Source organism: Nasonia vitripennis, chromosome 2, assembly GCF_009193385.2.
Source record: "Nasonia vitripennis strain AsymCx chromosome 2, Nvit_psr_1.1, whole genome shotgun sequence".
Lineage (NCBI taxonomy): Eukaryota > Metazoa > Arthropoda > Insecta > Hymenoptera > Pteromalidae > Nasonia > Nasonia vitripennis.
This window is the reverse complement of record NC_045758.1, coordinates 5,157,002-5,182,122: the sequence shown is the minus strand read 5'-3', so window position 1 is coordinate 5,182,122 and position 25,121 is coordinate 5,157,002. Positions and strand designations below refer to the sequence as shown.

At 49.2% G+C, this 25,121-nt stretch overlaps 1 protein-coding gene across 3 annotated transcripts in view; it reads right to left on the bottom strand.

Annotated features, from left to right (window-relative positions):
- LOC100121913 overlaps nt 1–25,121 on the bottom strand; it is a 35,166-nt gene that overhangs the window by 3,298 nt on the left and 6,747 nt on the right. The window contains exons 1-8 of one of the 3 annotated variants that reach the window (XM_001605470.5): nt 14,693–15,686; nt 4,631–4,958; nt 3,578–3,756; nt 2,469–2,725; nt 2,169–2,386; nt 1,196–2,078; nt 1,013–1,120; nt 64–931 (exon numbers count right to left, since the gene is read on the bottom strand). In XM_001605470.5, the coding sequence (XP_001605520.2) occupies nt 64–931; nt 1,013–1,120; nt 1,196–2,078; nt 2,169–2,386; nt 2,469–2,725; nt 3,578–3,756; nt 4,631–4,923 (2,806 nt within the window). In that variant the 5' untranslated portion in view covers nt 4,924–4,958; nt 14,693–15,686. Of the gene's footprint in view, nt 1–63; nt 932–1,012; nt 1,121–1,195; nt 2,079–2,168; nt 2,387–2,468; nt 2,726–3,577; nt 3,757–4,630; nt 4,959–13,091; nt 13,291–14,692; nt 15,687–25,121 lie in introns of those variants that run through there. The other 2 variants (XM_008211477.3, XM_008211476.3) reach the window with 2 other exon arrangements.

Here is a 25,121-nt window from a genome sequence, read left to right as displayed (position 1 = left end):
ATATTAGGTAACGAGAACAACTTTGACTGTTGCACGAATCCGATGAATGAATATTCGTCGTACCTTTATCGTCGACGACAGCTTCATCTTTCTTCACGATCATGGGAGTCTCGTATATCGGTTCTTCCCGATCCTCGTGCTCAGAGCCGGAGTCGCAGCAGTCCTCACGAATGCGCAGGGCCGTTCTGATAACCCGACTGTCGCTGCCAAAGTTCGGCTTTTTGAAGCTTTCAGGCGGCGATCGCTTTTCGTGATTAGATGAACGAGTTGTCGAGGTCCTGACCGCCGCAGAACTGGAATTTTGCCGTTGAAGCATCGAGTCGTCGAGAGTATCGACGTTGCGGAAACTGTCGTACTGCGATCGGAAACTGCGTTGATTGTAGGCGTTGACGGCGCGCACGAAGCACTGTTCCCGCCTCGAAAACCTGGAGCGCGACTTGTTGTAAGAAGTGCCTCCGTTGCTCGTGGCTTTGTCCTCGTTGTCCGTATCCTCTTCCTCGGAACTGTCGAGCGTTGCCGCGCTCTTCGCGATCCGCTGCTTCAGAATACTATTGTGTAAAACGCTGTGGTTACGAGGAAGCTGCTGATGTTGCTTGTCGAGGCGTCTCTGAAACTCCTGACTATTCATTAGGATGTTGCCGACTATCTCCTCGACGCTCTGCTGGCTCTTGAGCTCTTTACTTAAATCGTCGACGTTGCTGGGTTCTTTGGTTTGTGAAGAGGGACTCGGAGGCTCGGTCGTGGTGTTGCCGTCGGGCTCCGTTTGTGCCTCGCCGTCTTTGCTCTCCGCTAGGTCCTGAGTTGGCGTGGTGCTGCTGCTGTCGTTTGCCGTAGCGTCCACTGTTTCGGTCTCCTCGTGGTCCGATGGGTTCAGGTTTATGTAGGACTGAAAACCTGGCTCGGATTTCCTCCTCCAACTCGTGAATCGATCCTGTTGAGGATAGAAGTAATCTTTTAATTCTCAAGCTCTAGATGTTGCATCGGGTAGGTCGAGATGTTAGTGCGTACTGACCTTAATCTTTGACCCTCGAATCTCGGAGCTCCGATTAAGATTTTCGTCCCTAGATCCGAAGTGGATGGACTCCGCCGACTGGTTCTTTCGCGCGACCATAGGCGAATTCTGAAAGAAATCTCGATTAAATTCCACGCAAAGAAAAAAAACATAAACACAACTCTAAAGGTAACTCAAACGCACCTCAGCGGTGCTTATCGACACATCACTCTTCCTGCCCTTCTTCAGCTTTTGCCTGAGACCAGTCTCCGATCGCCTCCTCTCCCGGTCCGCTTTCCTGCTGTCGAAATACTCCGAGGACTTTTTGTATCGTTCTGGCGTAGCGTCGTCCTCCGACCTATTCTGACCGATCTGCAGCACTAGTTGTCGCGCGTGCGACGGTATCACGGCGTTGTAGTTCTCGAGTATCACCCTCTTGATCTGCAGCGTCCACTCGCGCTTCTGCTCGAGGTTCCTCGCCTGCAGCTTGTACTGCAGCTGCGAGTTGTCGAACGGTATCACATGAAAGCTGAGCGGCTCTCCGGGAATGCTCTCCATCAGCGTCAAGTTCGAGCAGAGTATGTGGGCCTTGTAGACGAGCAGTCCGTCCTCGCGCTTCTTGGTGAGCAGAAGCATCCGGTCGAAGAGGAAGGCGTGTCTCGGCGCCTTGGCTCCGCGCATCCGGAAGCTGCCCTCGGCGATGAGTTCACCGCTGGTGGTGAGGTCGGGTCCCGGCCAGCCGTAGAGCAACGACTGGATCTCCTGGACGCGCACGGCGTGCTCGTGCTTGCGCTTCATCGCGTTGATGTGCCTCGCGATGCCCGTCATCGCCTGCAGAGCTCCCTCAAGAGCTGCTCTACCCTCCGCCGCGCTCGAGTTGTCGGCTTCGTCGCTGCCTTCCAGCTCGAGCTTCGCTTCGAACTCCTTCGAGAGGTTCTCCAGCAGGAGGTGGTACTTGAGGATCCGCTGCACCGGTTTCAGGAGGAACGAGCCCAGGGGGAGCAGGTGGCCCAGCGCTGCCTGACGCTCTCGGAAGGCTCTGGCGATCACCTCTTGACTCATCAGTTCCGTTAGTATCGAGACGGTTCTGTTAGAAAGAAGTAACAAAATCACCGATGAACTCGACTGCAGCGATAAGCAGGCGCGATAAGATATAACGAACGGGCGGTGTACTCACGTCGGGTAATTCGTGCAATACTCCGTGTAAACTTTGAAGCCAGAATTGTGCTCTATGAAGGTATTGGCAACGGCTATCGGGTCGAGTCCGCTGCTGTCCAGGGCGGAGAGGAAATTCCGATTGAACTCGAAGATATCCTCGATGTTGCTGAACAGTCCGTTGAGCTCGAGATCCCTGATGAGCGAGGCGGGATCGTCCCTCCAGAAAATTAAATACCCCTGCAATTGGATCGAAATTAAACGATTATCATCGACAAAAAATCGACGATATCGGGGCGTTTACTGTAGTGTATGTACCGACCTGAATGACTTGTCGGAGGTGCTCGACGTAGACGGCCTCGGTGTCGACGATCTCCAGCAGGACCCTCTCGACGGGGCTACGGTGTGGATCACAGTATCTCGGCCTTCGCTCGTCGAAGAATCTCGCCGCCGTCGCTCGGTCGACCTCGGACATGCGTATTTTGCCGTTCGGTCGACCCGTGCCGCTGCCGTTGCTCGTCAGGCTGGGCCCGTTGACGCTGGACTCGGAGATCGTCACCACGCCGCTGTCCCCGGAACCTGCGAAAGCGATTTCACGCGTGAGCCTCCTTATTTCAAAGCGCGTTAACGAAGCGCCTCGCTCGCGCTAAATCAAAACCGACAGCGCGTTAAGATAAGGCGTCGCTGCACGACTGGCATATCTCAAATCCTCTCTTTCTCCCGTACGCGCATAAATTACGAATTACATAAAAGCATCTCGGAGCAATTAGTCAAAATTAGATAAACAGCTCTCTGTAGTTGTGGGAAACATCGAAGCGACTTTATCTGGCCCGAAGCCAATTACTCTCTCTCTCTCTCTCTCTCTCTCTCTCTCTCTCTCTCTCTCTCTCTCTCTCTCTCTCTCTCTATGCGCCACGGCGTATGGAGATTTCTCCTCGATCATCATCTCTCTGTTTACATTGCCGCCCGCGCACAGCAATCGTGCATTTCGTGCCGTACCCCCCCGGACAGACACGCGTGCTTCCTTCCTCTTTTTCCAGCGCGGCGAGTGAAAGTGCGGCGCAGTTTTATGTAAAGGAGCTGCTGCTGCGCGACGAGGTAAAAAAACGAGCGTTTTTCGGGCCGATTTCGCAACGGCACACACAGCAGCAGTAGCAGCAAGTGCCTATTGTGTCCGCCGCGCAGCTTTGAGGGTAAACACGAGCGTTTGTCGAAATTCGATTGAATAAGATCAAGCGCGCAGTCTTTATACAAGCCAATTGTGAAACACCGTCGTTGCCAAAAAGTGAGAGTATCGCGATGTTTATAAACTGTGTATACTGTATAAGCGCTGCAGAAGAATCCGAAGCTTTTCTCGTTATCCGCATAACACGCCTCGACTCCTTTCTCCAGTGTACAGGTAGACACAGATGCGGCTGCGGCGCCTCTTACCTTGAGAACTGGCGCAAGTGTCGGCGAGCGATTCGACCGAGGCCAAATATGGATTGGCCGCGCTGCTCGCGTTTCCCTGGTTGCTGCAGCCGCTCGACGAGGTGCTCGAGGCTATCGAGCTTCCGGAGACCGGCCGACTGCCCGGCTGCTGCTGCGAGCGGCATCTTCGCCCGCTGTACCTGTTAAGACATCGGAAAAACCATTCGTTATTATATCTATAATGAGTATAAACGATAGATGAACACCGCACGCGAGCTTGATGTGCGATGATGGATCGTCGTAATTGGGCTTTCACTCGCGGCTCCTTGGCTGTTTGGAGAATCGAAATTCTGATGTTGGAAAGGATGATGCGCGGATATGATGTCTGACTTTCACTGCAGCGATCGCGCGCGGGACGAGGAAAATTATGACGCGTATCATAGACGAGGATATACGTTTGATTGAGAGTTTCTCGCGCTGGCGTGTTTTTCTCCATGGAGGGATTTTCAACACCCGCGCTTACGAATATTTACGATACACGGCGCGCGCCTTGTTACGTCACAGGTGCGTACGCATACGCGCTTTATCAATCGAGCCAGATTGAACGGGCGCGCGCGCGCTAAGTGGGTTAATGGGTTGCGAGAGCTGCGAGTTTACTGTATACAAGGAGTAAAAATAAAAATTAATCAACCGGAGCTGTGTATTTATACATATCGCGTTCGATTTGCCTTACACACGCTGATGCGCCCATATAGAACCGAGGAATTAAGGAGCAAATCGGATTAACGGTAAACCCGCGCGGCTGAAAGCTCCGAAAAACCGTGTTAAAAGCGAGCCGACACGACGATTGCCCGCGCGGTTTATAATCGGCGATAAATTTGCGATTACGCGACTCATTTCGAGAGAGCGAGAGAGAGAGGCCAGAGAACGGAAGGCAGATGAGAGCGAAGACGTCACGCGCGTGGGAGATACAGTCGAGAGCGGATATGCGGCGGCGAGTTTTTGCCGAAACCCGCGTAACAGAGGCTCGAGTGTGTGCATCGAGTCGAGTGCAAGCATTTTTCAAAGCCTCACCTAAGCGGCGCGGGCGAAGCCTGTTGACTCCCTCGACCGAGCACCGGACTGCTCTTGTCCTCGACGACGATGGTCGGGTGGTTACAGCCGACGACCGCGTGGTGTCCGTTGATCTCGGCCTCGTCCCCCGGCGCCGGTGGCATTATGTCGTCCGAGTTATTGCAAGCGTACAGCTGCGAGACTCGACAGCTGCTCTTCCTCTTCTGCACGAGACTCAGGCGTTTCTGCAGCGCCACATGCTGCTCCTGGCTAATGCTCGGCTCGGCCTTGCCTCGGGCCAACTCGTCGAACATGCCCAGCAGCTGAGGCACCAGGTCCGTTGTCGTGCCTGCGACAGGTGGGAGAATTGAAAATTTATTAATTTATACGTATAGCATGTTTAATAGCGTGTACAGAGGGAATCAACGCTTTGTTGATAAAAATAAAGAGAATCAGAGTCGTCTTTCGTAACTCGCTCTCACAATAAAGAATCGAGAGAACTGCACGCGCTCGCGCGCATATATAAGCGAGAGAGAAAGAGAGTCATATAAGGCGCGTGCGGCAAGGACTCTCGCGTACTTTTTTTTTTTGCGCGACGTTAAGAGGACCATTAAAGATCAGCGCCGGCGGCGGCCGCTGCGCTTTCCAGCCCCGGAGATTTATAGCCTTGAAAGGACGAAACGGCTACCGCTTGTCTTTTCGTTAACGAGTATAAGCGCATCGGATGAGGAAAGCCTTTGTGTGTGTGTGTGCCGATTTTAATCTTATCGATCGCGAGACATTTCGCAAGTCCGCGAATTGACTCGTGCACAGGTACAAACATAGTATGGAAAGTCGCGAGCTTCTGCATATCATCGGCGGCGCTTGTGTGTTCCTTTACGTAAGTCCTTGCATTGATTTGTAACGTATATGCTATAGAGGTAATCGAATCCGCGCACTCGCGCGCGCGAGTCTAATCCGTTACGCAAAAAGAGCGCGGTCCGTTCGAGCGCGTAATTTTCTCCCGGCTCTTTTTTCCAGGTTCGCTGGCGCCGTGTGTGTGTCTATGTTTCTATTTCATGGCACACAATATATATACGTGTTTTCGCGTCGACGCGTGACCCGATTGAGATATATTTACGTTTCCTCTATATATCTATGCATACGCTAATCGGCGTTTAGAAAATAGGAAAAAAAAAAAATAGATCATCGGAAGACACACACGCGTAAAATTAAAATTTTACGACTTCCGATGATAGCAGCGCGTCGTATATCGAGTCCCTTTGAAGTACTCGCTCGAGGAGAAGAAAAAGCCGGTAGCCGCGATCTGCTCCTAATAATAAATACCGCCCTAAATCAAGTCTTTTTATCCCGCGGCTCGATTCTCCGAAGCTAAAAGAGCCGCGAGAGAGAGAGAGAGAGAGAGAGAAAAAAAACGAAGACCGTAATACACACACGCGCGCGCGCAGGGCTCGTTCCCCGGAGGCGCACACTAAATTTCATCTACATATTCAATAAATTTCGCGTTAGGCCGCTGCTGCTGCTGCTGCTGTTGCTTGGGCTGCAACTATTTATAGGCATAAGCACTGAAAGCGAAAATTTGAGCCAAAAATATACTCGAATTCACGGATAACGGTAGCTCGAAATGATCTATAAATTTACGAGGGAGAATTAAAGAGACTTTGACGCGATGCATGCACACAAGGTTGATCATGGGCAGCCTCTCGCACATATCATAGTACGCCTGAGATGCTCTTGATGTCAATCTAGCACGTGAACACACGGCTTATATACTTTACATTCAGATGGAGATGACCGTTGTCGCGGTACTTTGAAAAAATAAGGTAAACCACCCACCCTCGTCTCTCTCTCTTTCTCTCTCTCGAAGCTCATTCGAATTCAAATTACGGCTACGCGTATACGCTCGCGCACATTTATTTTACTCTTTATCAGCGAAAATACAATTCTGCTTCCAGCAGAGCGCTATACTCGCTCAGTGTCAGACATGCATATAGCAGCGGCTGCAGAAGCACAGCCTGCAGACTAAATAAAACAAACACATGCCCGCAACTGCACAGTGCACACACGTCCCTTCGTAAAACTCTCCCGATTCCATTATCATAACAATAAGCCTCGACGTCAGAGCTGAGCCCAGCGAACAGACATCCGCCGGCTAAACTACACCGCAACTCCATTTGCGATCGTTTAATGCGCAGCGGCAGCAATATAACCGAGGAAACTACGCACACACACACACACACATTCGATTATACCGGCCAATCTCGCGAGAGGCGAAAGAGAAAAATAAAATAACGACAGCAAAGCCCGAGGAAACAACAGTATTAAAACCGCGCAGCTCGTTTCCAATTTCCCTGGCGGCAGACGTGAAACCCGCCGTCGCGCCGCTGTACATATATATGTATATATATGTATACAACAACGCGCACGCGATCTCACCGCGCGTGTTCCGCCGATTCCGGGCCTAATCTCGCGCGAGGCGTTGATACGAGTGCATAGTGTATTATATAGCTCGATCCGAACTTTCTAAAGCCGGATATATGCGCACGCGCGGAGAGGAGGCTTACATTCGGCCGGATGTTTGGCTTGGCTGCTGCTGGAGTGTGTGTGTGTGTGTGTGTGTGTGGGGGGGGGGGGTTCTTCTTCGCGCGAGAGAGCTTTTCTCGGACGATGCGTTTTCTGACTTTGATTTTTGATTATTGGTTTTTGGTCGGTTTTGAAAAATCCCGGGAAAATAAGCGAAAAATTTCAGGATATGAATAAACCACGCGAGGTTTGTATGTTTAATGTACGTATAGCAGTGACGGATATTGTTTTGATCTATCGTTTTTTGCCGCGATTGCTCCATATGCAAAAGATACGACGTGAGATAAGCGCCAATGCTAGAAACTTCATCTCTTGGATGAGATTAAACAGAAGTAATTCCGAAGTCAGTGACGCAGTCAAATACTAATCGTTATTTATACATCTCGAATAAATCTTGCGTTGCAATGTAACGTTTTCTACGAAACTCGATGAAATCCGCTATTCGCTGAATAATACAGGCGTGTAAAAGAATCGATTTTCCATTTCAGTAACAAACGTATCCGCGAGTTCACTTCCGCGGAATCGAAATTACGAAAGATCCGTGTTAGTGTTATTTTTAAACGTATAATACAACTCGTTGATTACCGGACATTTTTCCACTGGCACGTCACGCGGAACTGCGTCTCTAGTCATAAATCGCGAAGCTTCGGCTTTTTTGCGCTCTTTGCACAATGCCTCGCTCGGGAATTCGTTAAACAGTGTATACCGTTTAAAAAAGTGCGAGTAACGAAAATTGTTTCATTCATTGTCTCGGTGATACAGAGTGATACATCGCTTGCTGATGACAGTCGAGGATATCACTGTTATATAGCGGATATTGGTAATGCAGACGATGATTTGCGGCCAATTTCGATCGAGCGGCCGTAACGAATTCTCCCGAGAGAGCCGAGAGAGTTCCAGTGAACCAGTTTCGTGATTCAGGCGACTGATTCGATCTGAGAAAGAAGAGTCAACGCTGTGTGTATTTTACAGCACGTCTCATTCATCCGAAAAAGCAGAGCCGAGTATAGTATATCGACTAAATAAAGCACTCGAAAAATCCACTCCAGAGCAACTAATTCGGTCTTTACGGCACACACGGCCGTAAAGTCTCTCTCGAGCAATTCTATTTCAAAGCTCGCGTGTATATCCCCGATAACTCGACTCTCTTCTCGCGCGCTCTGAAAAGGACTCGAAAATAGAGACTATACTATACTCCGCGACACACGAAGAAGAAGAAGAGGATCCGCACGGCGCCAGTAGCGTCTTGGTAAAAAAGGAACACACAGACCCACAACTCGGCCCAGTGTATGTGTGTGTGTGATTCACGTAGTATACACGTGCTTTATGCCGCCGCTGCTGCGGCCAAGACGTGAGTCAGACAAAAAGTCTCCGTATGTAAACTGCACGTGCAACCCCCTCGCTTGCGCGAATATAACCCTTTGTGTTGACGCTGCGTAGGTTTTTCTTCGCGACGAGGCGAAAATATAACGAGTCGAGAGAGCTCGTCAAGGAGCTTGTTTTGAGCGCAGCGACGCTTTGTTGGCGCGCAATTTGTCGAGAACGACGCATACGCGAGGGGCTCGCGCGTTATATGCGTTAATTTTTCAGTGAAGCGAACCGTGTGTTTGTGCTCGAAATTAAACAACGAACGTGTTCGAGTGCGCCTCGTTGTTCGGCTAATTGCTCTCTCCGGATTCGATACTCGTTCATCGATCGGAGAGTGCATACGACGCGAGGAGAGCGAGATGAATTGTAAATTCGCTGCAGTGTGCAGTGTGTTGTTGGGACGTGCTTTGTTTATGGGCTCGGCTATATATATGCTATATATATGCTATATATATATATATATGCACACGAGGGACGGCGACGCTAATTGCCTTATCGACGATTATATGCGCGAAAACGCTTTCTCCATTAGAGCGTTGATATAATTGAAAATCGTTCGGTGTAATGGAGTGACAAACAAATCAGCTCTCGCGCGCGTCTGAAATTGAATCGAGAGAAACTCTCGGGCTGAATTATAGCTATCGCGAGTGGATTGAGATGAAAATTTCGTCGATATAAACACGTTACACACAGCCGCTATTAGGAAAACGCCCGATGCATTTATAAAAAGAAAATCGAGCAGAGGATAATCTTCGACAATTATCTTATCGCGGCCTGGGGCGCGGACTCGCGCGCGATTACAGGCCCCCCCGTGTGTGTTGCGAAAGAGATCGATGCCGTGTGTATAAACGATCGCAACGCGCGACTTTTCGTGCCCGGAGATCGTTAGACTCTGCTGCTACGCTATATAACTCGAGTGCAGAGCGACGCCGGCTTTGTACTTAGCTTTTAATGAGAGAGCCTTGTCGCGCGGGCTGCATCTGAAATATGCATACCTCTCGAGCTCTCGAGTGTGCGAGCGCTTGGAAATTTATATATCGCGTGGAATATTTTATCGCGCCTGGCCTATATTTTCCCGCGATTTTTTATTTTTAGAGAGAACGCGCAAAAAATTATCGCGATACGGAGTGCTTTTGAAATTCAATTCATAAGGAGTGTATGTCGATTGCACACTGCGGGTGCGTTGTAGATCGGTTAAATTAATTGCCGATAAATTTTTAATTAGGCAATCGCATCGGTCGGGACAGCGGCTTATCGAAGGCGGATAAACGGAAAGATCGTAGAGAGAGGGACTTTCTATACGCGGCGTTTGTCTTGTAGAGAGAGAAAAAAAAAGACCGCACTGCCGTCCGGTGCATATCAATTTGCGATATAATGTATCCGCATGCATAATCCCTCTTTGCTCTCGCTATGTATATGTAGGAACACAGCGCAGCAGCGACGATAAGTCACATGCACCGACGTCGTCGAGACTTCTCAGGATTTTTTTCCTCTCGACGGCGGCGGCTGCAGTCACGAGAAACGTGCCCACATCGATTCGCTGCACGTTTTCGACCTCGGCTTATCTCTCTTCCGTTTTCTCTCTCTCTCTCTCTCTCTCTGTCTCTACCTCGTGTGTCATTTTCTCTCTATATGTGTCTATAATACCTATGATGGGAAAAAATCGGGGAGGTTATTTTTTGCACTAGTGATAGAGGGTTATGCAAGAGGAAGGACACCTCAATTCGAATCGGGGGGGGGGGGGGGAATGACTTCGGCTCGACTATATGCACGTTGATGAGTCAGAGGCTTTTCATGCGGATATGCATAACTGTCACTCGTAAATTGCTGTTATGCAGGATTTTATAAGCCGCGTAGACGCTATATCGATAATAACAATATATCTCGCGGCTGTATCGCATGAGAGCGATGTGGATATTGTTTATCGTGGTGCCCGTTTACGGCGCGAACAAATACGGACGCGTTATTTGTTGTCGAGCGCTGCTTCTTTTGGATTACATACACAGCTGGCGGAGTCAGTCGTGTGGCTTGCTATAAGGAGAGTTATGTCACCGCGACTACAAAGGACTTGAACTTACGTGTCGTTTCGTAAAATCTAGAAAACCGGTGAGACGTATAATACAACAATTCCGCAGCCGTCGACAGCTCGGCTCGTTGCGACACATATCGCTCAGCGCGATCTGTCATTCTCTCATTAGCTTTATCAATCTCGTAGACGTTTCGCTTTCCGCTACATACACTTACATCCGAGGTTATTTTTCGAGAAAAAAAAAATCAAACGACTCTCATCGATGTCGTAAAGTTTCGACGGCACGTCACCTGGCGCTTACACGCACATAGCGTATAGAGCGGCGCACGTGGCCCCGACCGAGTGCACGAGTTACTTAATTACTCATTACGTGTCTGCGAGAGCCAGCTGTAATTTAGCCCCGATGCTCCGAGCGCAGCGAAATTGCCGGGATTTACGAGGAGTAGAGCCCGACGTGTCATTATACATGCAGCCGATCCTCCGTGTCGTCGTCATCGTCGGACGTGCATTCCACGGAATTATCGGCGCTTGAACTTGGCCAATGAGGCTATTTCGATGTGCGGCGTTTCGGATTTTTTTTAAATTTTCATACGTACGATATTAGACTTGTATCGGAGATAAGCTATCGCTCGCAATCCTTATTTCGAAAAGTCGCGCGGTTTATTTCACCGATCGATATTTTTCCCTTCGAATCGATCGCCGATCTCTCGCAGAGCAAACATCGCGATTCTCGATCGCGAAAAAAGTATCCGATTTATATCGCATCGGCGAATCAACGCAGACGCCGTTATCTCGCTGTGCACACACACACACACTCGTCGCAATATCGTTAACCAATGAAGAAGACGATCGCATACACAAATACATCCGTATCAGTCGCAAACATCGCCGAGACAAATCGTCCGCTAATTTTCTCCAACCGACCGACCGCGATACCCTCCACATACACTAACACGCGTATTTACATTGTGCACATAATGCGCAAAAAAACAGTCGGAAGATCCTGAAATTTAGCCTTACTAACTACTATTTCTCGCCAGAGACGCAGCGCGAAACGAAAGCGCGCACGGGAGAGAATAATCCAAGGAATTTCTCCCACAAGCCCAGTTTTCTCTCTCTCTCTCTCTCTCTGCCGTGATATCTATCTCTCTATATCGCGGTTCCCCGGTATAATAAACGTCGTTGCTCGGCGCGGAACAAAACGCGCGCGCGCGCGGCCTTCTTTGGCGCGTCTCTTTTATCAGGAGCGCACACATGTATTAAACCGGCGGCGGACCTGTCGTCGAGCTGGTTTACAGCGTATATAAGAGAAAACGAGCGCGTTCGAGGGAGAAATCGCGCGCGAGGGCTATTTTAAAGAGGCCGACGCCGACGACTCACGGGAATTAGGATTCGCTCGTCTCTCTCTCTCTCTCTCTCTCTCGTTATCTCTCGCGCAGATGTGTATGCGAGAGAAAATATATATCGCGTTTTTTGCGATAGAGAAAGAAGGTGGTTGACGATGTGTGTCGTGTATTCGCGTATGGGATTGCGGAACGAGCCTACATGCTCTACCTGTACGTAATGTGGAGAACATCGTACTTTGATCTATATTATTGCAGTAACAGTAGACTCAGGCAGTTATAGTACGAGCGGCCTAAGTACAGCATAAGCCGAAGGAGGCAGTTCTGATATGGTCGTCGGCAGAGCATTATCATATATGCCTTCCTCGCGCGGATTCCGCTGAGGGAGATCGAGAAAAGCCTACGCGCCACCTATCGTCGTCAGCACGAGACTGTCGGTATCCGCTTGGTTAGAGGTTGGCTAAAGACCAGACCAAAGCTCTTACAACTCGCTGCAGCTACTCAGTCTGTTTACTAATACTCTCGCTTGCGCAGAAAGCTTGCGAAATTAGGATTTAATTAAAGTAATGACACTCGAGAGATATCTGCCGCCGACGCGACGTCATCCCAGATATAGACTCCGTCCGTCTGTCTTTGGCGAGAGGATAGAGGCAAATGAACGGAGTAAAAGTCGGCGTTTAACCTGCGCAAGAGCACGAGAGTCTACAGTACAGTAAGTGTCGTTAAAAACTCGCCGTCTCGTGCGGAAAAGGCTTGTCGACTCCTACGCGCGATATTCCGTATACGACGGTTTACTACAGATCCTATATACGCCAAGTCGATTCGAGAGACTCTATTCAAACGCAGTTTCGTAATGGCTCGACTGGTATAATCTTCTGGAAAAGTCGACGGATTTTGATTTTCGTAAAATCGACGCTTCTCCTGTAATCGGATTGTCGAGCGAGAAATTCGACGACAGCGAGAGATTACGCCTTGACAGAGGTGTTAAAAAAAAAAAAAAAAAAAAAAAATACTTTCGAATAAGAGCTGCCCCCGAAAACGTATATCTAATCTCTCGCTCTCACACGCATGTCGATAATATGTTCGAAGACGAAAAATCTCGGCTGCCGCACGCGGTTATTTTCCACAAAGAGTATGACAATAAACGTTCAATACTAACACAGCTCCGTCCTCCATGAACAGCTTCACTTCACGAAATAAACTTCAAACTACAAGCAACACAGACACACGAAAGCACAGCAGCAAGAAGAATCTCTGAGCGATCGCGACTATCGGGAAATCGACAGCATCAGCTCAACACACGCGCCGAGCGAACGTAGCTCTGTATACTGTACGGCCTTCGCCGCCGCGCGCAACAGGTAGACTACTACCGCTCGCTCGCTATAGCCTTCCATGGAAACTCGGCGATGGCGGCGGGAGATGAGTTCGAGAGTTTCCTAGCAGCCGCAGAGAGACCCCCCCCCCTCCCCCGTCACTTGCGGCTCTCTCGCCGATATATACCTGTGCCGCATGCAGCAGTCGATCTTTTTCTCGGTAGAGCTGGAGAGGTTTATCTCTCGGCGGCGGTATTTTATACACGGGAGCCCCTTTTACGCTTATATACCGCGTGTGCGTGGGAAGAGCCGAAGGAGTTTTGCGCTGCTGCATAATCCGGAGTAAACTACAACGCTACCAGCTAGGCAAACCCAGAAGCGTCAGCGAACGATAATACGAGCTTGGTAATTCGTGACGGCGCAATAATCACGAATTTTTCACGCACCTGCAGCTTCGCTCTACCTAAATAAATACACCGGAGCCCTACACTACGCATACCTGCCCCGGTGTCTCACGTCCGTCCAACTTCCTCTCTCTGGGAGCCATATACCCCCCGTGGAAAAAAAAATCCAGCACTTTTCCCGAACGAGGACGTCTCGGTGGGCGGCCGGAGAAAAACGGCACGCTTCTAGCCTAGAGCTTATACTCTTCCACCGCGCACACACACACACACACATCGTCGACGGCGGCGGCGGCGAAGAAGAAGAAGACGACAGAAAGCCGCTGCTTCTCTTCCTGATTAACGAGCTTTTCTCAGCAGCGAGCGAGTGAGAGAGAGAGAGAGAGAGAGAACCGGCTTGATTTATGCACTCTTTGTGGAGAGGCGATTTTGCGCGGAATTGCAGCTAGGCGCGCGCGCTTTTTTGCCGAGAGCCTACTCCGCGTCTTCGTAGAAGGACGTGTGTGCGCGATGCTTCTTTTTTTCCAACTCGTGTTCCGCCCTCGATACGAGCCTTCGATGCTTGGGGGGGGCGGGGAGGGATTACACGTGTAATGCGCGCAGTGCTAGATGGCTTTATAAGTCATCGAGGGTATAATATAACGCTTACACGCCAAGGTGGATGCGATACGTCGTTATTACGCGAAGTAATCGAGTTTGCTCACAACGATTACGTAACGATCGCACACATCAGGTTAATTTCCGAATTCATAGGAGCCGTTGGTCGCTTTCCCAGAAAGCAGCTACAAGGCGCGCGTTTACGCACTTCTTGAATGAAGCACGCACAGGCTTTCCATTCATGCTCTCTCTCTCTCTCTCTCTCTCTCCTCTCTCTCCCGCACACGCTCTCCGATCGAGAAGTTATTCATAGAGCCGGCGCCGAAAATAACACGCGCGCAGGCTTTATGCGTATCGACGCGCTTCATTCGCGCGAATCGCCCCGTCGCTCTTTCTTTTTTTTTCTCTCCGTGCGACTGCATTGTTACTTATTATATACATGTATATACCTCGCTTTCACGGGCCATCGAGCGTCGACGGCATGACCCGACGAGAGCTGCTTTGGAATTCTCGCCCGTCTTCGGTATGTGTATGTGTGCGGCGATGCAAGTTCAGCGCCGCACTCTCGACGACGAGTGTCGGATCGTTCCCTCTTCTTCTCCGCTGTGACGCCGCTGGTTTTTCTTTGCTATACAAGCTTCCTACGCGCGATTCTGCATCGACTCGTGAATCAGCGCGCGCGACCTCGAGTCAAAACAAACCGATCGTCGCACCGAAAATTCAATTCTGTTACAGTACTGTATCCATCCGAGAGGCACATACACACACTGGAAGCTTATATTCGCTCCGGCGTCACGCGCAGCTCGACTCGAACTGGGTGTCTCCTCTCCTTCATCAGCGCATCGCTCTTCGACTGTCTCCTCCTCCTCTTATCTCCGCGCACTGTTCACATCCACACGGCGTCTCCGGTATCACAGAGTGTTCCAGCGAAGGAAGGAAGAAAGACAAAAAAAAACACGTCGAAATGTCACGAAATCGAGAGCGATAACTCTACACGCATCCGACTGACAGAGCGCTCGCTCGCGGAGTGCGCTCGAGGAGGAGGAGTTGTGTAGTAGTGGCGGTGGTAGGGGAGTCAATCATCATCGTCCCGATGAATTACAACGAGAGGCATAGCGCAGTCAGCGCTGCGCCGCCGATGACTCACGCGCTGAGCTCGCGCGCGGTTAGAGTTGTATTGTGGAGAGCCTGTGTGTGTGTGTATGTGTGTGAGGGAGAGGAGAGATGGACGAGAGATTGTGTGGAGAGGCACGCGGTGCTCGGGTTCTCGCTCTCAAGGCGGAGGAGGAGGAGAAAGAATAGCGAGGGAGACTTTTGGCGCGGTTTTTCGGATGCATCAGCTGTGTGCGCGCGGAGCGTTTGACCACTGATTCCACCAAGTTCTCATGATGGATGATCGGCCCTTGAGGAATATTTGTAAACGCCTCGATCAAGTCGCTCGTACATGCGTATAATTATATAGGTAGATAATGGTAAAAGGCATTCGCTCTCTCGTCGCGCGCACGCAAAGTGATTCAATAACTAGGAATGCATCGCGTTTCGGTAAAAGGAAGGCGAGAGAGAAAGAGAGAGAGAGAGGGAAAAAGGCGTCGACCGGAGGATTAACCTACATAATTTAGGAGGATCATCTTCGGGCATTTTTTCTCTCCGACAGCCTGTGCCTCTAATATCCGCATCGTTAATTACTCTCCCTCGGCAGAGAGGACAGACAACAAAACAAGCTGTATACAAGCCGACCGATAAGCCTCATCGTACACACACACACACACGGCGAATCGATCCATCTTCTCTCTCTCTCTCTCTCTCTCTCTCTCTCTCTCTCTCTCTCTCTCTCTCTCTCTCTTTCCGCGCTTATCGCCGGCACCTCATCTACCTCTAATTACAAAACAAAAATGCCAGAAAATACACGAGCCCTTCTCTCTCTCTCTCTCTCTCTCTCTCTCTCTCTCTCTCTCTCTCTCTCTCTCGCAACTTTATTCTCTCTTTTTCTATACACACACGGCATACACTGTCGGCTCTGCAGCCGCGCGGGAAGATTCGACTTTCAAATGTATCGGGAGTATATGAGAGACGCGACGCTCGAGGCGCAATTCATACGCGATAAAGCGACGAGGGACACACAAGTGTACGAGTGTGTGTAATGTCCCTACGCGGGGCGTCGCGCTTATAGTTTTCTTTACGATCGAGCGAGGAAGATTATTCGGGGAGCAGCTCTTGGGCTCTTGGTTTTGCGAGAAATCCGCGCAGGTATGCCGCCGCCGTGCGTTTTCATATGATGGCGAATCGAGAGAGAGAGAGAGAGAGAGAGAGAGAAAGAGGAATTTTAACGTTTTCATTTATGTACAAGGTTGCTGCGCGGATCGAGAGGGACGATATCGCACTCGATCGTCTTGTGTGTGTGTGTTTACATACCTGTGCGTGCTGGGAAAGTTTGTCGAAAATCGGAACGGACTTTTTGCGCATATCCTCATTACACATAGTTTTTACTGCGCAATGCTTTCTAATTTTGCAGCCTCTTTTGTCTCTCTGGGTTATAAAAAGACCACCATATCTATCTACGCTACTACGCGGAAATTAAAAATTATCGCGCGCACTTTTATCCGCGACGTAAACGTCTGTCAATGAGTATTTATGGGCTATTAATAATCGTTACAGGCTTGTCATTCACTTTCGAATCTCTCTTAAAAGAGCCTGACGAGCAAGACTTTTGATACGGATATTTATACGCTTAACGCGTGGAAGAGGGGTGACGATGATGATCGAGCTTAATCGAAGGGACTATATAACGGTACACGCGCGCGTAGTGCACTGGGGGACGAGAACGTAAACAAACATCCGTTGCGGATTATAATTTATATTCGAAATCTGCGGTAACTCACGCACACGTCGTTTAACCGGAGGCTGTCCCTCCGCTCACTCACCTGCAACAGACGAGAAAAACATTGAACGTTAATAATAGTACAAAATTATGCATACCAAAAGGGAGAGAACAATGAAAGTGAAAAATTGAAAACTCTCTCGAGACGAGCTGAAAAGAAATGAAGGAAACAATAATTCAATGAAATATCTCTCCCTCGCTTTCATATTTACCGAATCACGATCCTCATCTAACTCTCTCACCGCGAGCTTTCGCTTCAGTACACGGCAAGGATGAAGAATCGCTCGTACGTGTAAGCGATTACTATAGCTTGACATTATCGGTATCGAGTTCTAAACAATGGAATACGACACGTAGAGCCGTAAGTGCAGCAGAGAACTCGAGCTTTCTTTTCTTTTCGAAAAGAGAGAGAGAGAGAGAGAGAGAGAGAGAGAAGTACTAGTAGCTCTCTCGAACGGTATAACACGGCAGCTTCCCCTCACGAGAGGGCTGCCTACAAGTTCGTGAGGTCCGGCTGGGAAACAAAGGCCAGCGCACACCACCAAGAGCGAGAGCCTCACGACTGTGCAGTAAGTACACACAGGATACCGCGCGTGTATACCTACACGCGGGCATCGTTTGGGTCATCGTCCTTCTCTCCTCATCCTATTTATTATCTCGTGTGTCGCGCGCGCGCGCGCGGGAAATTGCACGACTACTGACGGCCTGACTTGCAGAGAATATTTATCAAATTTGCCAACGTACACAGATGTGTCGGATGCTGCTGCTGTTTTATACGAGAACCGCATTAGTCATACGCGCGCGCGCGCGCGCGCGGCTATTATCGTTGTGCGTGCACGAGAGGGAGAGAGAAAAAAATTGCAAGTTCAATGGTGCGTGAGATGATGTTGTTTTTCGTCTGCTGTTATCGCGGGGGGAAGCGATGCGCTAATAAAAAATTACGCGTCGGAGATTCAATTAGTCATCGCGCGAGCGTCGTTTTCCGCGCAAAAGCGACTCTGTATGCGTATCTTTGTTTGTTCATATAAAAAGAGGAGATTTAGTGGAGCGAGCGTTGACCTTAACCTCCATTTATTTTAGAGAGAGAGAGAGTCGTTGCGCGTCTATTGTTAATGAATTTTCAACAGTCGCGTTGGTCATAAAACGACGAGATCTCGCTATCGCAACTAGTTCAAGGCTGCGGGAATATTTATAAACTTTTCTTACTCGCACAACTCGTATACTTCTATTATAGTCGCGGTAGACCAGACAGCGAAATATTCCGTAAATCCCAGCCACAAAAAGACGTCCACGCGCGGCCGATCCCGAGAATCCGAAAAAATCGATCCATCATCATCCCTACATTACGAGAGAGAAAGAGAGAGAGAGAGAGAGAAAATCAACGGAACAAAGCCATCACAAGCTGCATCGCCGATGTATCGGAGAGAGCTCCGAAAGAGCAAAAGGTCCGTAAATACGTCTCAACCTTGGGCAAACATCGAACGTCCATTTACACACGCTCTCGCGATCGGCGCTACATCGGACGCTGCCTGCTCTCGATAAAAAGCTCCATAATATCAAGCGATACCGATCTATCTCTCTCTAAGTCCACCCACAGTAGCGGTAAAATCTCTCCCTCTCCGCAGGCATTGAATTAATCAAGCCCCCGCACAGCATCTCCAAGAGAGACAGAGCAGCGGCCTAAGCGCGTCTCCTAAACATACCCAACGACAAGGCGGTCTAATTAACATAATATCAGATGCGGCGAGCGGGTGGCCCCGACAATTCTCTCTCTCTCTCTCTCTCTCGCCGCGGCGGCGAATCGTAAAGCACATAGATCGTCCCGCGCTGCTCTCGTTGTACATTGCACACGTGCGTGCGTGTATACTGCGTATAATATAATACACACGCGAGAGAGCTGAGGAGCGGAGAGTTGACCGGCGGCGATGCAGCGACGTGTGCAATAATTCACATTCCATAATCCGCATCCTCTCTTTCCTCCTTTGGATCTCGTCGTCGTCGTCGTATACGCGCAGGCCTGACACGGCCCGCAACGAAGAATTGCACAATGGCGCGCAGGACGAGTCGAATTCCAAAGGATACCAGTCATATTTGCCTTCCGCCCTTTCTCTCCTTTCGTTCCCCACTCTTCTTTCCGCGGCTAATTGTCACTACCGCCGCGCGAGCTTTTTTCGCTCACGTTCGCGCGAATAAATCTCTCCCCCCCCCCTCCCCTCCCTTTTTCTTTCCTGCCGATGGTACGCGGGAGTCTTAAAATCGGCGCGTGGGTATTATAAAAAAGGCTATTTTAAACGCACCCGTGGCTTTACATATGAATGCGCCGTAAATCTCAATTTTAAATGAGCGAGCGCCTCGGATGTGTTTATTGTGCGCTCTCGCGGTGTATCGATTCCTGTAATAATTCCGCGCTCTAGTCCTCCCACGTCGTTACGAGGAATTGGAGGAAAAAAGTGTACCGCCGCGCTTTATATTGCCGGTATAATCTGCAATAAAAGCATCGTTACCGCTATTACACGGGGCTTACGGCTCGTTATCGCTCATTTATTTCTCATTGTAATCTCTTGCTCTTTCTCCCCTTTCCAGTGTTTTGTAACTCAATACCCACTAATACCAAGCTATATCGCTCTGTCTACTGTCCCGAGGCGCTTATTACTGTATAATACTATCGTCGCGAATATTATTACGGCCGCGCGTCGTAATCGCCGAAAAATGTTTGTTTAGATTCCCACATTGTATATCGACGTTCCCACAGGCCTCTTTTTACGTAAGAAGCTAAACACCGCGTCTATGAGAAAAATTCCGTACAGGAAGCGCGTTTTATCGCCGAATTTTGAAAACACACACACACACACACGCATACCCGCAACTTTCTTGCGAGTGGCTTTTAATGAACGAACAAGCAAATTACGTATTCCACGCTACACGAAGCTCGTAACGATTCTCGTTTGTATAAACGAAAGTACGTGAGCTCGCGACTTGACATTCGCCGAGTGTATACAGCGCAGCATGCAGAGCTCGAGAGATCTTTATTCTCCTCGAGTCATTCTTGTATGCAGCGGACAAACTGCACGAGGCGACGACTCGCTGCTTTTACTCCAAATTCCTTTCTTCGCATCTTCCTATATACCACTGCACACGAACTCGTTCTTTTTTTTTTAACGGTGCACTGCGCCAGCTCTCGCCGGTGTGGCCACTTCACTTCCGCGGACTGCTCCGTCGTGTTCGTTGAGCTGAGAGAGAGAGAGAGAGAGAGAGAGAGTGGGCGGATTTTTTTTTCCGAAGCACTTAAGACGCGTTTTATGGTTTTGGATTACTCGAATGCTTATGCGCGTATGCTTCTTTTTTTACGGAGGTTATTTCGGGTCTCAGGGACGGAAATATTTCGATAATAGAATATCGACGGAAATCTCGTCCCTTACAATTTCTCGCGCTACGCGATTAAAACGAGCCGCAGCGAGGCCCATCAGAGCAGGAATGCAATCGCGGCGTGTTTATTTGAATTGCGCGCGTGCTAAACCGCCCCCCCCTAAGAGCTACCCGTCCGTCGACGACGGAGAAATAGCTGTGAAACGTTACCTCGCGCCGGGCAAAACAAACAGACCTTCCGAAAACACGCTAAAAGTCTCCGACTCTGGAAAATAGAGCGGGCAATAAAAATGCCCAGTATACATATATTATGCAGAGCGACGATGATTTACACGGCATCGATGTCATTACGCGGATGGAAATCCCTGGGCAATTACCTTTTTCAATTCGCGAGTCTATGTACGGTAAGTAGATCGTAAAGTAATAACGCGCCGTAAATTATTCACTATATACTCCCCCGGGGAGAGTTTCCATTACACACACACACACACACACACACATACACGTGCAGCTCGGGTCTAATCAACTAAACTAATAAAGCCCATTACACATTACAGCGCTTATACACTGTATAATTGACTTCGAATTTCACCGAATCTCGCTCCTCGCGCCACATCAGCGCCTTTCGTTCTCGTCTATAGGAACAAAAACTCGGTCGCGCGCCAAGCTCCAATCAACATCACACATGACGCGCAATTACGCCGATTAGCCGAAGAAGAGCACAGAGACGCACAACAAAGAAGCCGATAAATCGCACGAGTATAATATATAATCGCATGGCTCCTATACGCGAAAGCGTTTGCGTATTACGTATACGCGACATCGTCATCGACTATAAATACGCGTATAATAATTTACGCGAGTCGTCGGCGGATTAATCCGCCGCGCGAGAGATAACGGAATAATGGAGACTTTGTGAAATTTCAATCCAAGCGCGCTTGCGCATGTACAACACGCGCCGCTTCTTTTAACGAGTAACAGCTCGCGCGCGAACCAAATCAATTTCAACGGCGCAGTTAGAAAGTGCGTCCACTGCTGCGCTGGCGCTTTTTTTATTCCTTTCTTTTCGAGCTAACGATTGACTCGCGCTGCACACGTGCTTTTATCTCGTGACGAATGCGACGGTTTTTTTTTTTTTTTTTTTTTTTTAATGTTTGTGCGAATGCAGAGCGTGTTTGTAATTGAAAGATATACGCAGGGGAAATGACGCAGGGATGGAGACGTTTTCGGCGACGGCTGGCCGAATTTCGGTAATTAACGAGGCGTTGCGGTATTTCCGTCTCGCTAAGGCGGAGATGAGAGTTTGTACTGCGCGGTTTCGTTAGAATTAAAGCACACCAGTATAATGCGCGTAGAACATAAAGTCTCTGATGCAGCTGCTTGGAAAGTTTCGCGAAATTTGCCCTGGAAGAACGTTGCGCGTTAACAAGTGGCTTTTTCGAGCCACACACGCGTGTGCCTATATCAGATGCACGCATGAAAAGCAGCTTTTTTTTTCGTCGGCCGACACAATCGCCGATTAGGCGCACAATATATATCGGAGGGGGGCGTGTGAGAGAGCAGTTCTCTTTCTCTGTGCTCCCCGGATATGTAGCCCAAGGTGCTGGCTGACCTTATTATGCCGCGTACTACAGATATTAACCTCTGCCGCGCATAGTGAAATCGTTTTTCTCCGCTGCGTATATAATGCAGCTATTATGAGAGGAGCTGGTATTTCATTTTTTTTTTTATTTTCAAGGGTTGACGAATCGCGGCATACGCTTTCCTCGTCGAAGCGTAGCTTTTATAACTCGCGTGCTGAGCTCGAAGAAAAGTATCGCTGCAAGCGACGAAAATCCGCGTGAAAAGTGTCGCGTGCGACCACACGTACAGACCTACATTATGCAGCACAAAGCTCAGGCTACTCGCAGAGAGTTCTGTCTCTCGCTCAGGGCGCGGCTGTGTAGCTGCGGCAGCAGCACCGGTGCAGCAGACCGCAGGAGTTTTCTATGCCGAGTGCAGCCAGCGACACACACACATACTAACTAGCACCGCGCAGCGACAGGGAAAACCGGTCTCTTCTCGTGTGTTACAGTCTGGCGTCTAGTACGTACACACACATATATAGCCCTGCGCAAGTACCTTCGTCTATAGAGCGAATCGCGAGAGGGCATCGACTGGAGCGCGAGAGAGCTGCTGCAACAGCTGATGCTGGACGTATCAGGAAGCGCTGTGGATGGAGCGAGGAGTGAGACGTTACGCTTTGGATATTGTAACGATCGCTCTCTAATGGATTTGACACGTATATTGCGAGGATTATACGATACACGACGATTGCGATGTTGCGGAGACACGTTCGACTCTCTGTATGTAGTGTGTTCGATTGCGCGGTCTTTATATTACAGCTATGCGCTGCAGTGATGTAGGAGAGAGGAGAAAGAGGTTGGATCGTTAGATTTGATGGGATATTGTGTCATTGTCTTTTTCTATCCCTCTCGAGTTGCGAAATCTTGATGTTGGATTGTTTCGTGATGGATATTGGATTTTTATGAAAAAAAATTGTGACTCTTGCAATCTCATCGAATTGGAGCTTACCATGAGTATCAACGCTGTGGTGTAATTGCTTAAAAACTTTACACGGTCAAAATTATTTGTAAAGAAAATATGTTTTCACCACAGAACCTGCCTCGGGAAGACCGAATTAGTAAAATTAATATTTTTACAAAGCCAAATTACTGTTAAAGCATGAGCAGCCCAAGCAGAAAGCCCAACAAGGCAGTTTCGGCACAAGCGGCACACCCCTATATGTACACGCCGCGCGCAAATTCCGATGACAGAAAGAGGAAAGCGCCTGTGCGCCACCTAGCGTCGCTAGCCAGTAAGCTGCAAAGCTCAAACAGAGAACGGCCAGTCCGATTCCAGAAAACTCAATTCGATTATTTTTTTCTCTCTTCGTATGGCGCCGATTGAAATATCGATGTGTACCGAATAAACTCCGCCGTCGCAGCGGCGCGATCTCTAAATAGTAAATACACAACACTCCGCTCTCCCCGGTCGGCCTTTATATAGAGAAAGGCAAACATTCTGTGCTCGCGCATAATTAATCGACGCGCTAAAATCGTCAAATTAACGATCTCCGCCGTGACTCATCCGGCGACAATGTATAGATACTTCGTGTGTATTTAGAGAAGAAGAAGCGAGCTGTAGGGTTGCAGAGCTGTGGCTATTATGAAAAAGAGAGGATCGGCCATTTTTCAATCTGGCAATGTTACGAGAAAGCGAGAGAGGTAATTATTCACGAGCCTCGTCGTCGCGGGATGAGATGATAAAGTCGATCCCTCGAGCGGGTTACAGAGCTATGTGTAAAAAGCTCGACGAGAGCGAGAGAGATGCACAGTGACTAATCTCTCCGGACTCGTGTGCGTGTGTCTTTTTTTCCTCTGGATTCGGGGTTGCCCGCCTACTTTGGCACACACGCGCACAATGTATACCTGCAGCTCGAACGGATAGTTCAGTTCGTATAGCTTTGGCGCAGCGTGTAATTACCTCCTCGGCTATTGTGAGAGACGTCGTGTCCGATGAATAATCCGCGCGTTCTTGGGGTATTAAACCCCGCGATGATTGAAAATCCAGTACAAAAAAAAATTAAGTTTCTATACGAGCAACAATTTCCTTGCGCAACAACTCGCCTCTCCAATTAAGCATCTCGACAAAAGAGAGCCGCTTTACATAAGATAATAAACATCTGCAGCGGTAGCGATATCCAAGCCGATATAAAACTAGACTCTATTACAAAAATCAAATAAAGATCGGGTCGTAAAAGAAATTTCGTTTCGAAACCTCAGCAGCAGAGCAGCACATACTACAGCGCCGCTTAGCAGTTTCGAAACTTTATATTTAGAGCGCGAAAGACGGAACGCGCGCCGGCAGATTTAGATATCTAGATCGAAATTTGTCGCGTCTCCCTCCTGACTATATTATACTTATTACACATCTTCCCTTCATCGTCGTCGGGGAAAAATCACGTTCATGCACATACAGCCGCGAAGAGGATGACGTAAAGGTGAGCCTCCGGCGCTGCTTTCCACGGTCCACCCACCTATTATATCCACGCGCTGCATATAATACATACATATGTGCACAGCCCGGAGCGCGGAAATACTGCTGCTGACCCCAAAAACGAGAGAGAGAGAGAGAGAGAGAGAGACTCGTCCGCGCGCTTATCTTTCACGAAGTGAATGCTAATGCCATAGCACTCTCGCGGCGCTTTTGTAATTGGAAAAAAGTCGAGCATCTCGAAATTGTTGTGTCCGCGTATACACATCGGGATTATATGCGCTGCAGCATAGAGAGAAATGACGGTTGTCGCGACGATCATTGTCATTATGCCACACACATACACTGCGCGGTGACGACGATGGTATACACGTCACGGGGCGAAATTCGTGACGCGGAAAAGGGGGCTAATGCCGCCTTATATGCGCACGATTTTCGCGAGTAATGACTCGGCCGCGCTGTTCGCGCGCTCTGGCCTTGGGCGAGTTGCGCTTTTTCTCTCTCTCTCTTGCAGCGAGATAAGAGGACTCTGCGGTTTATTCAGATTTTTTGTTTGTTCGTCGTCTGTGTGTGTGTGCGCGCGCGAAAGTGCGGCGCCG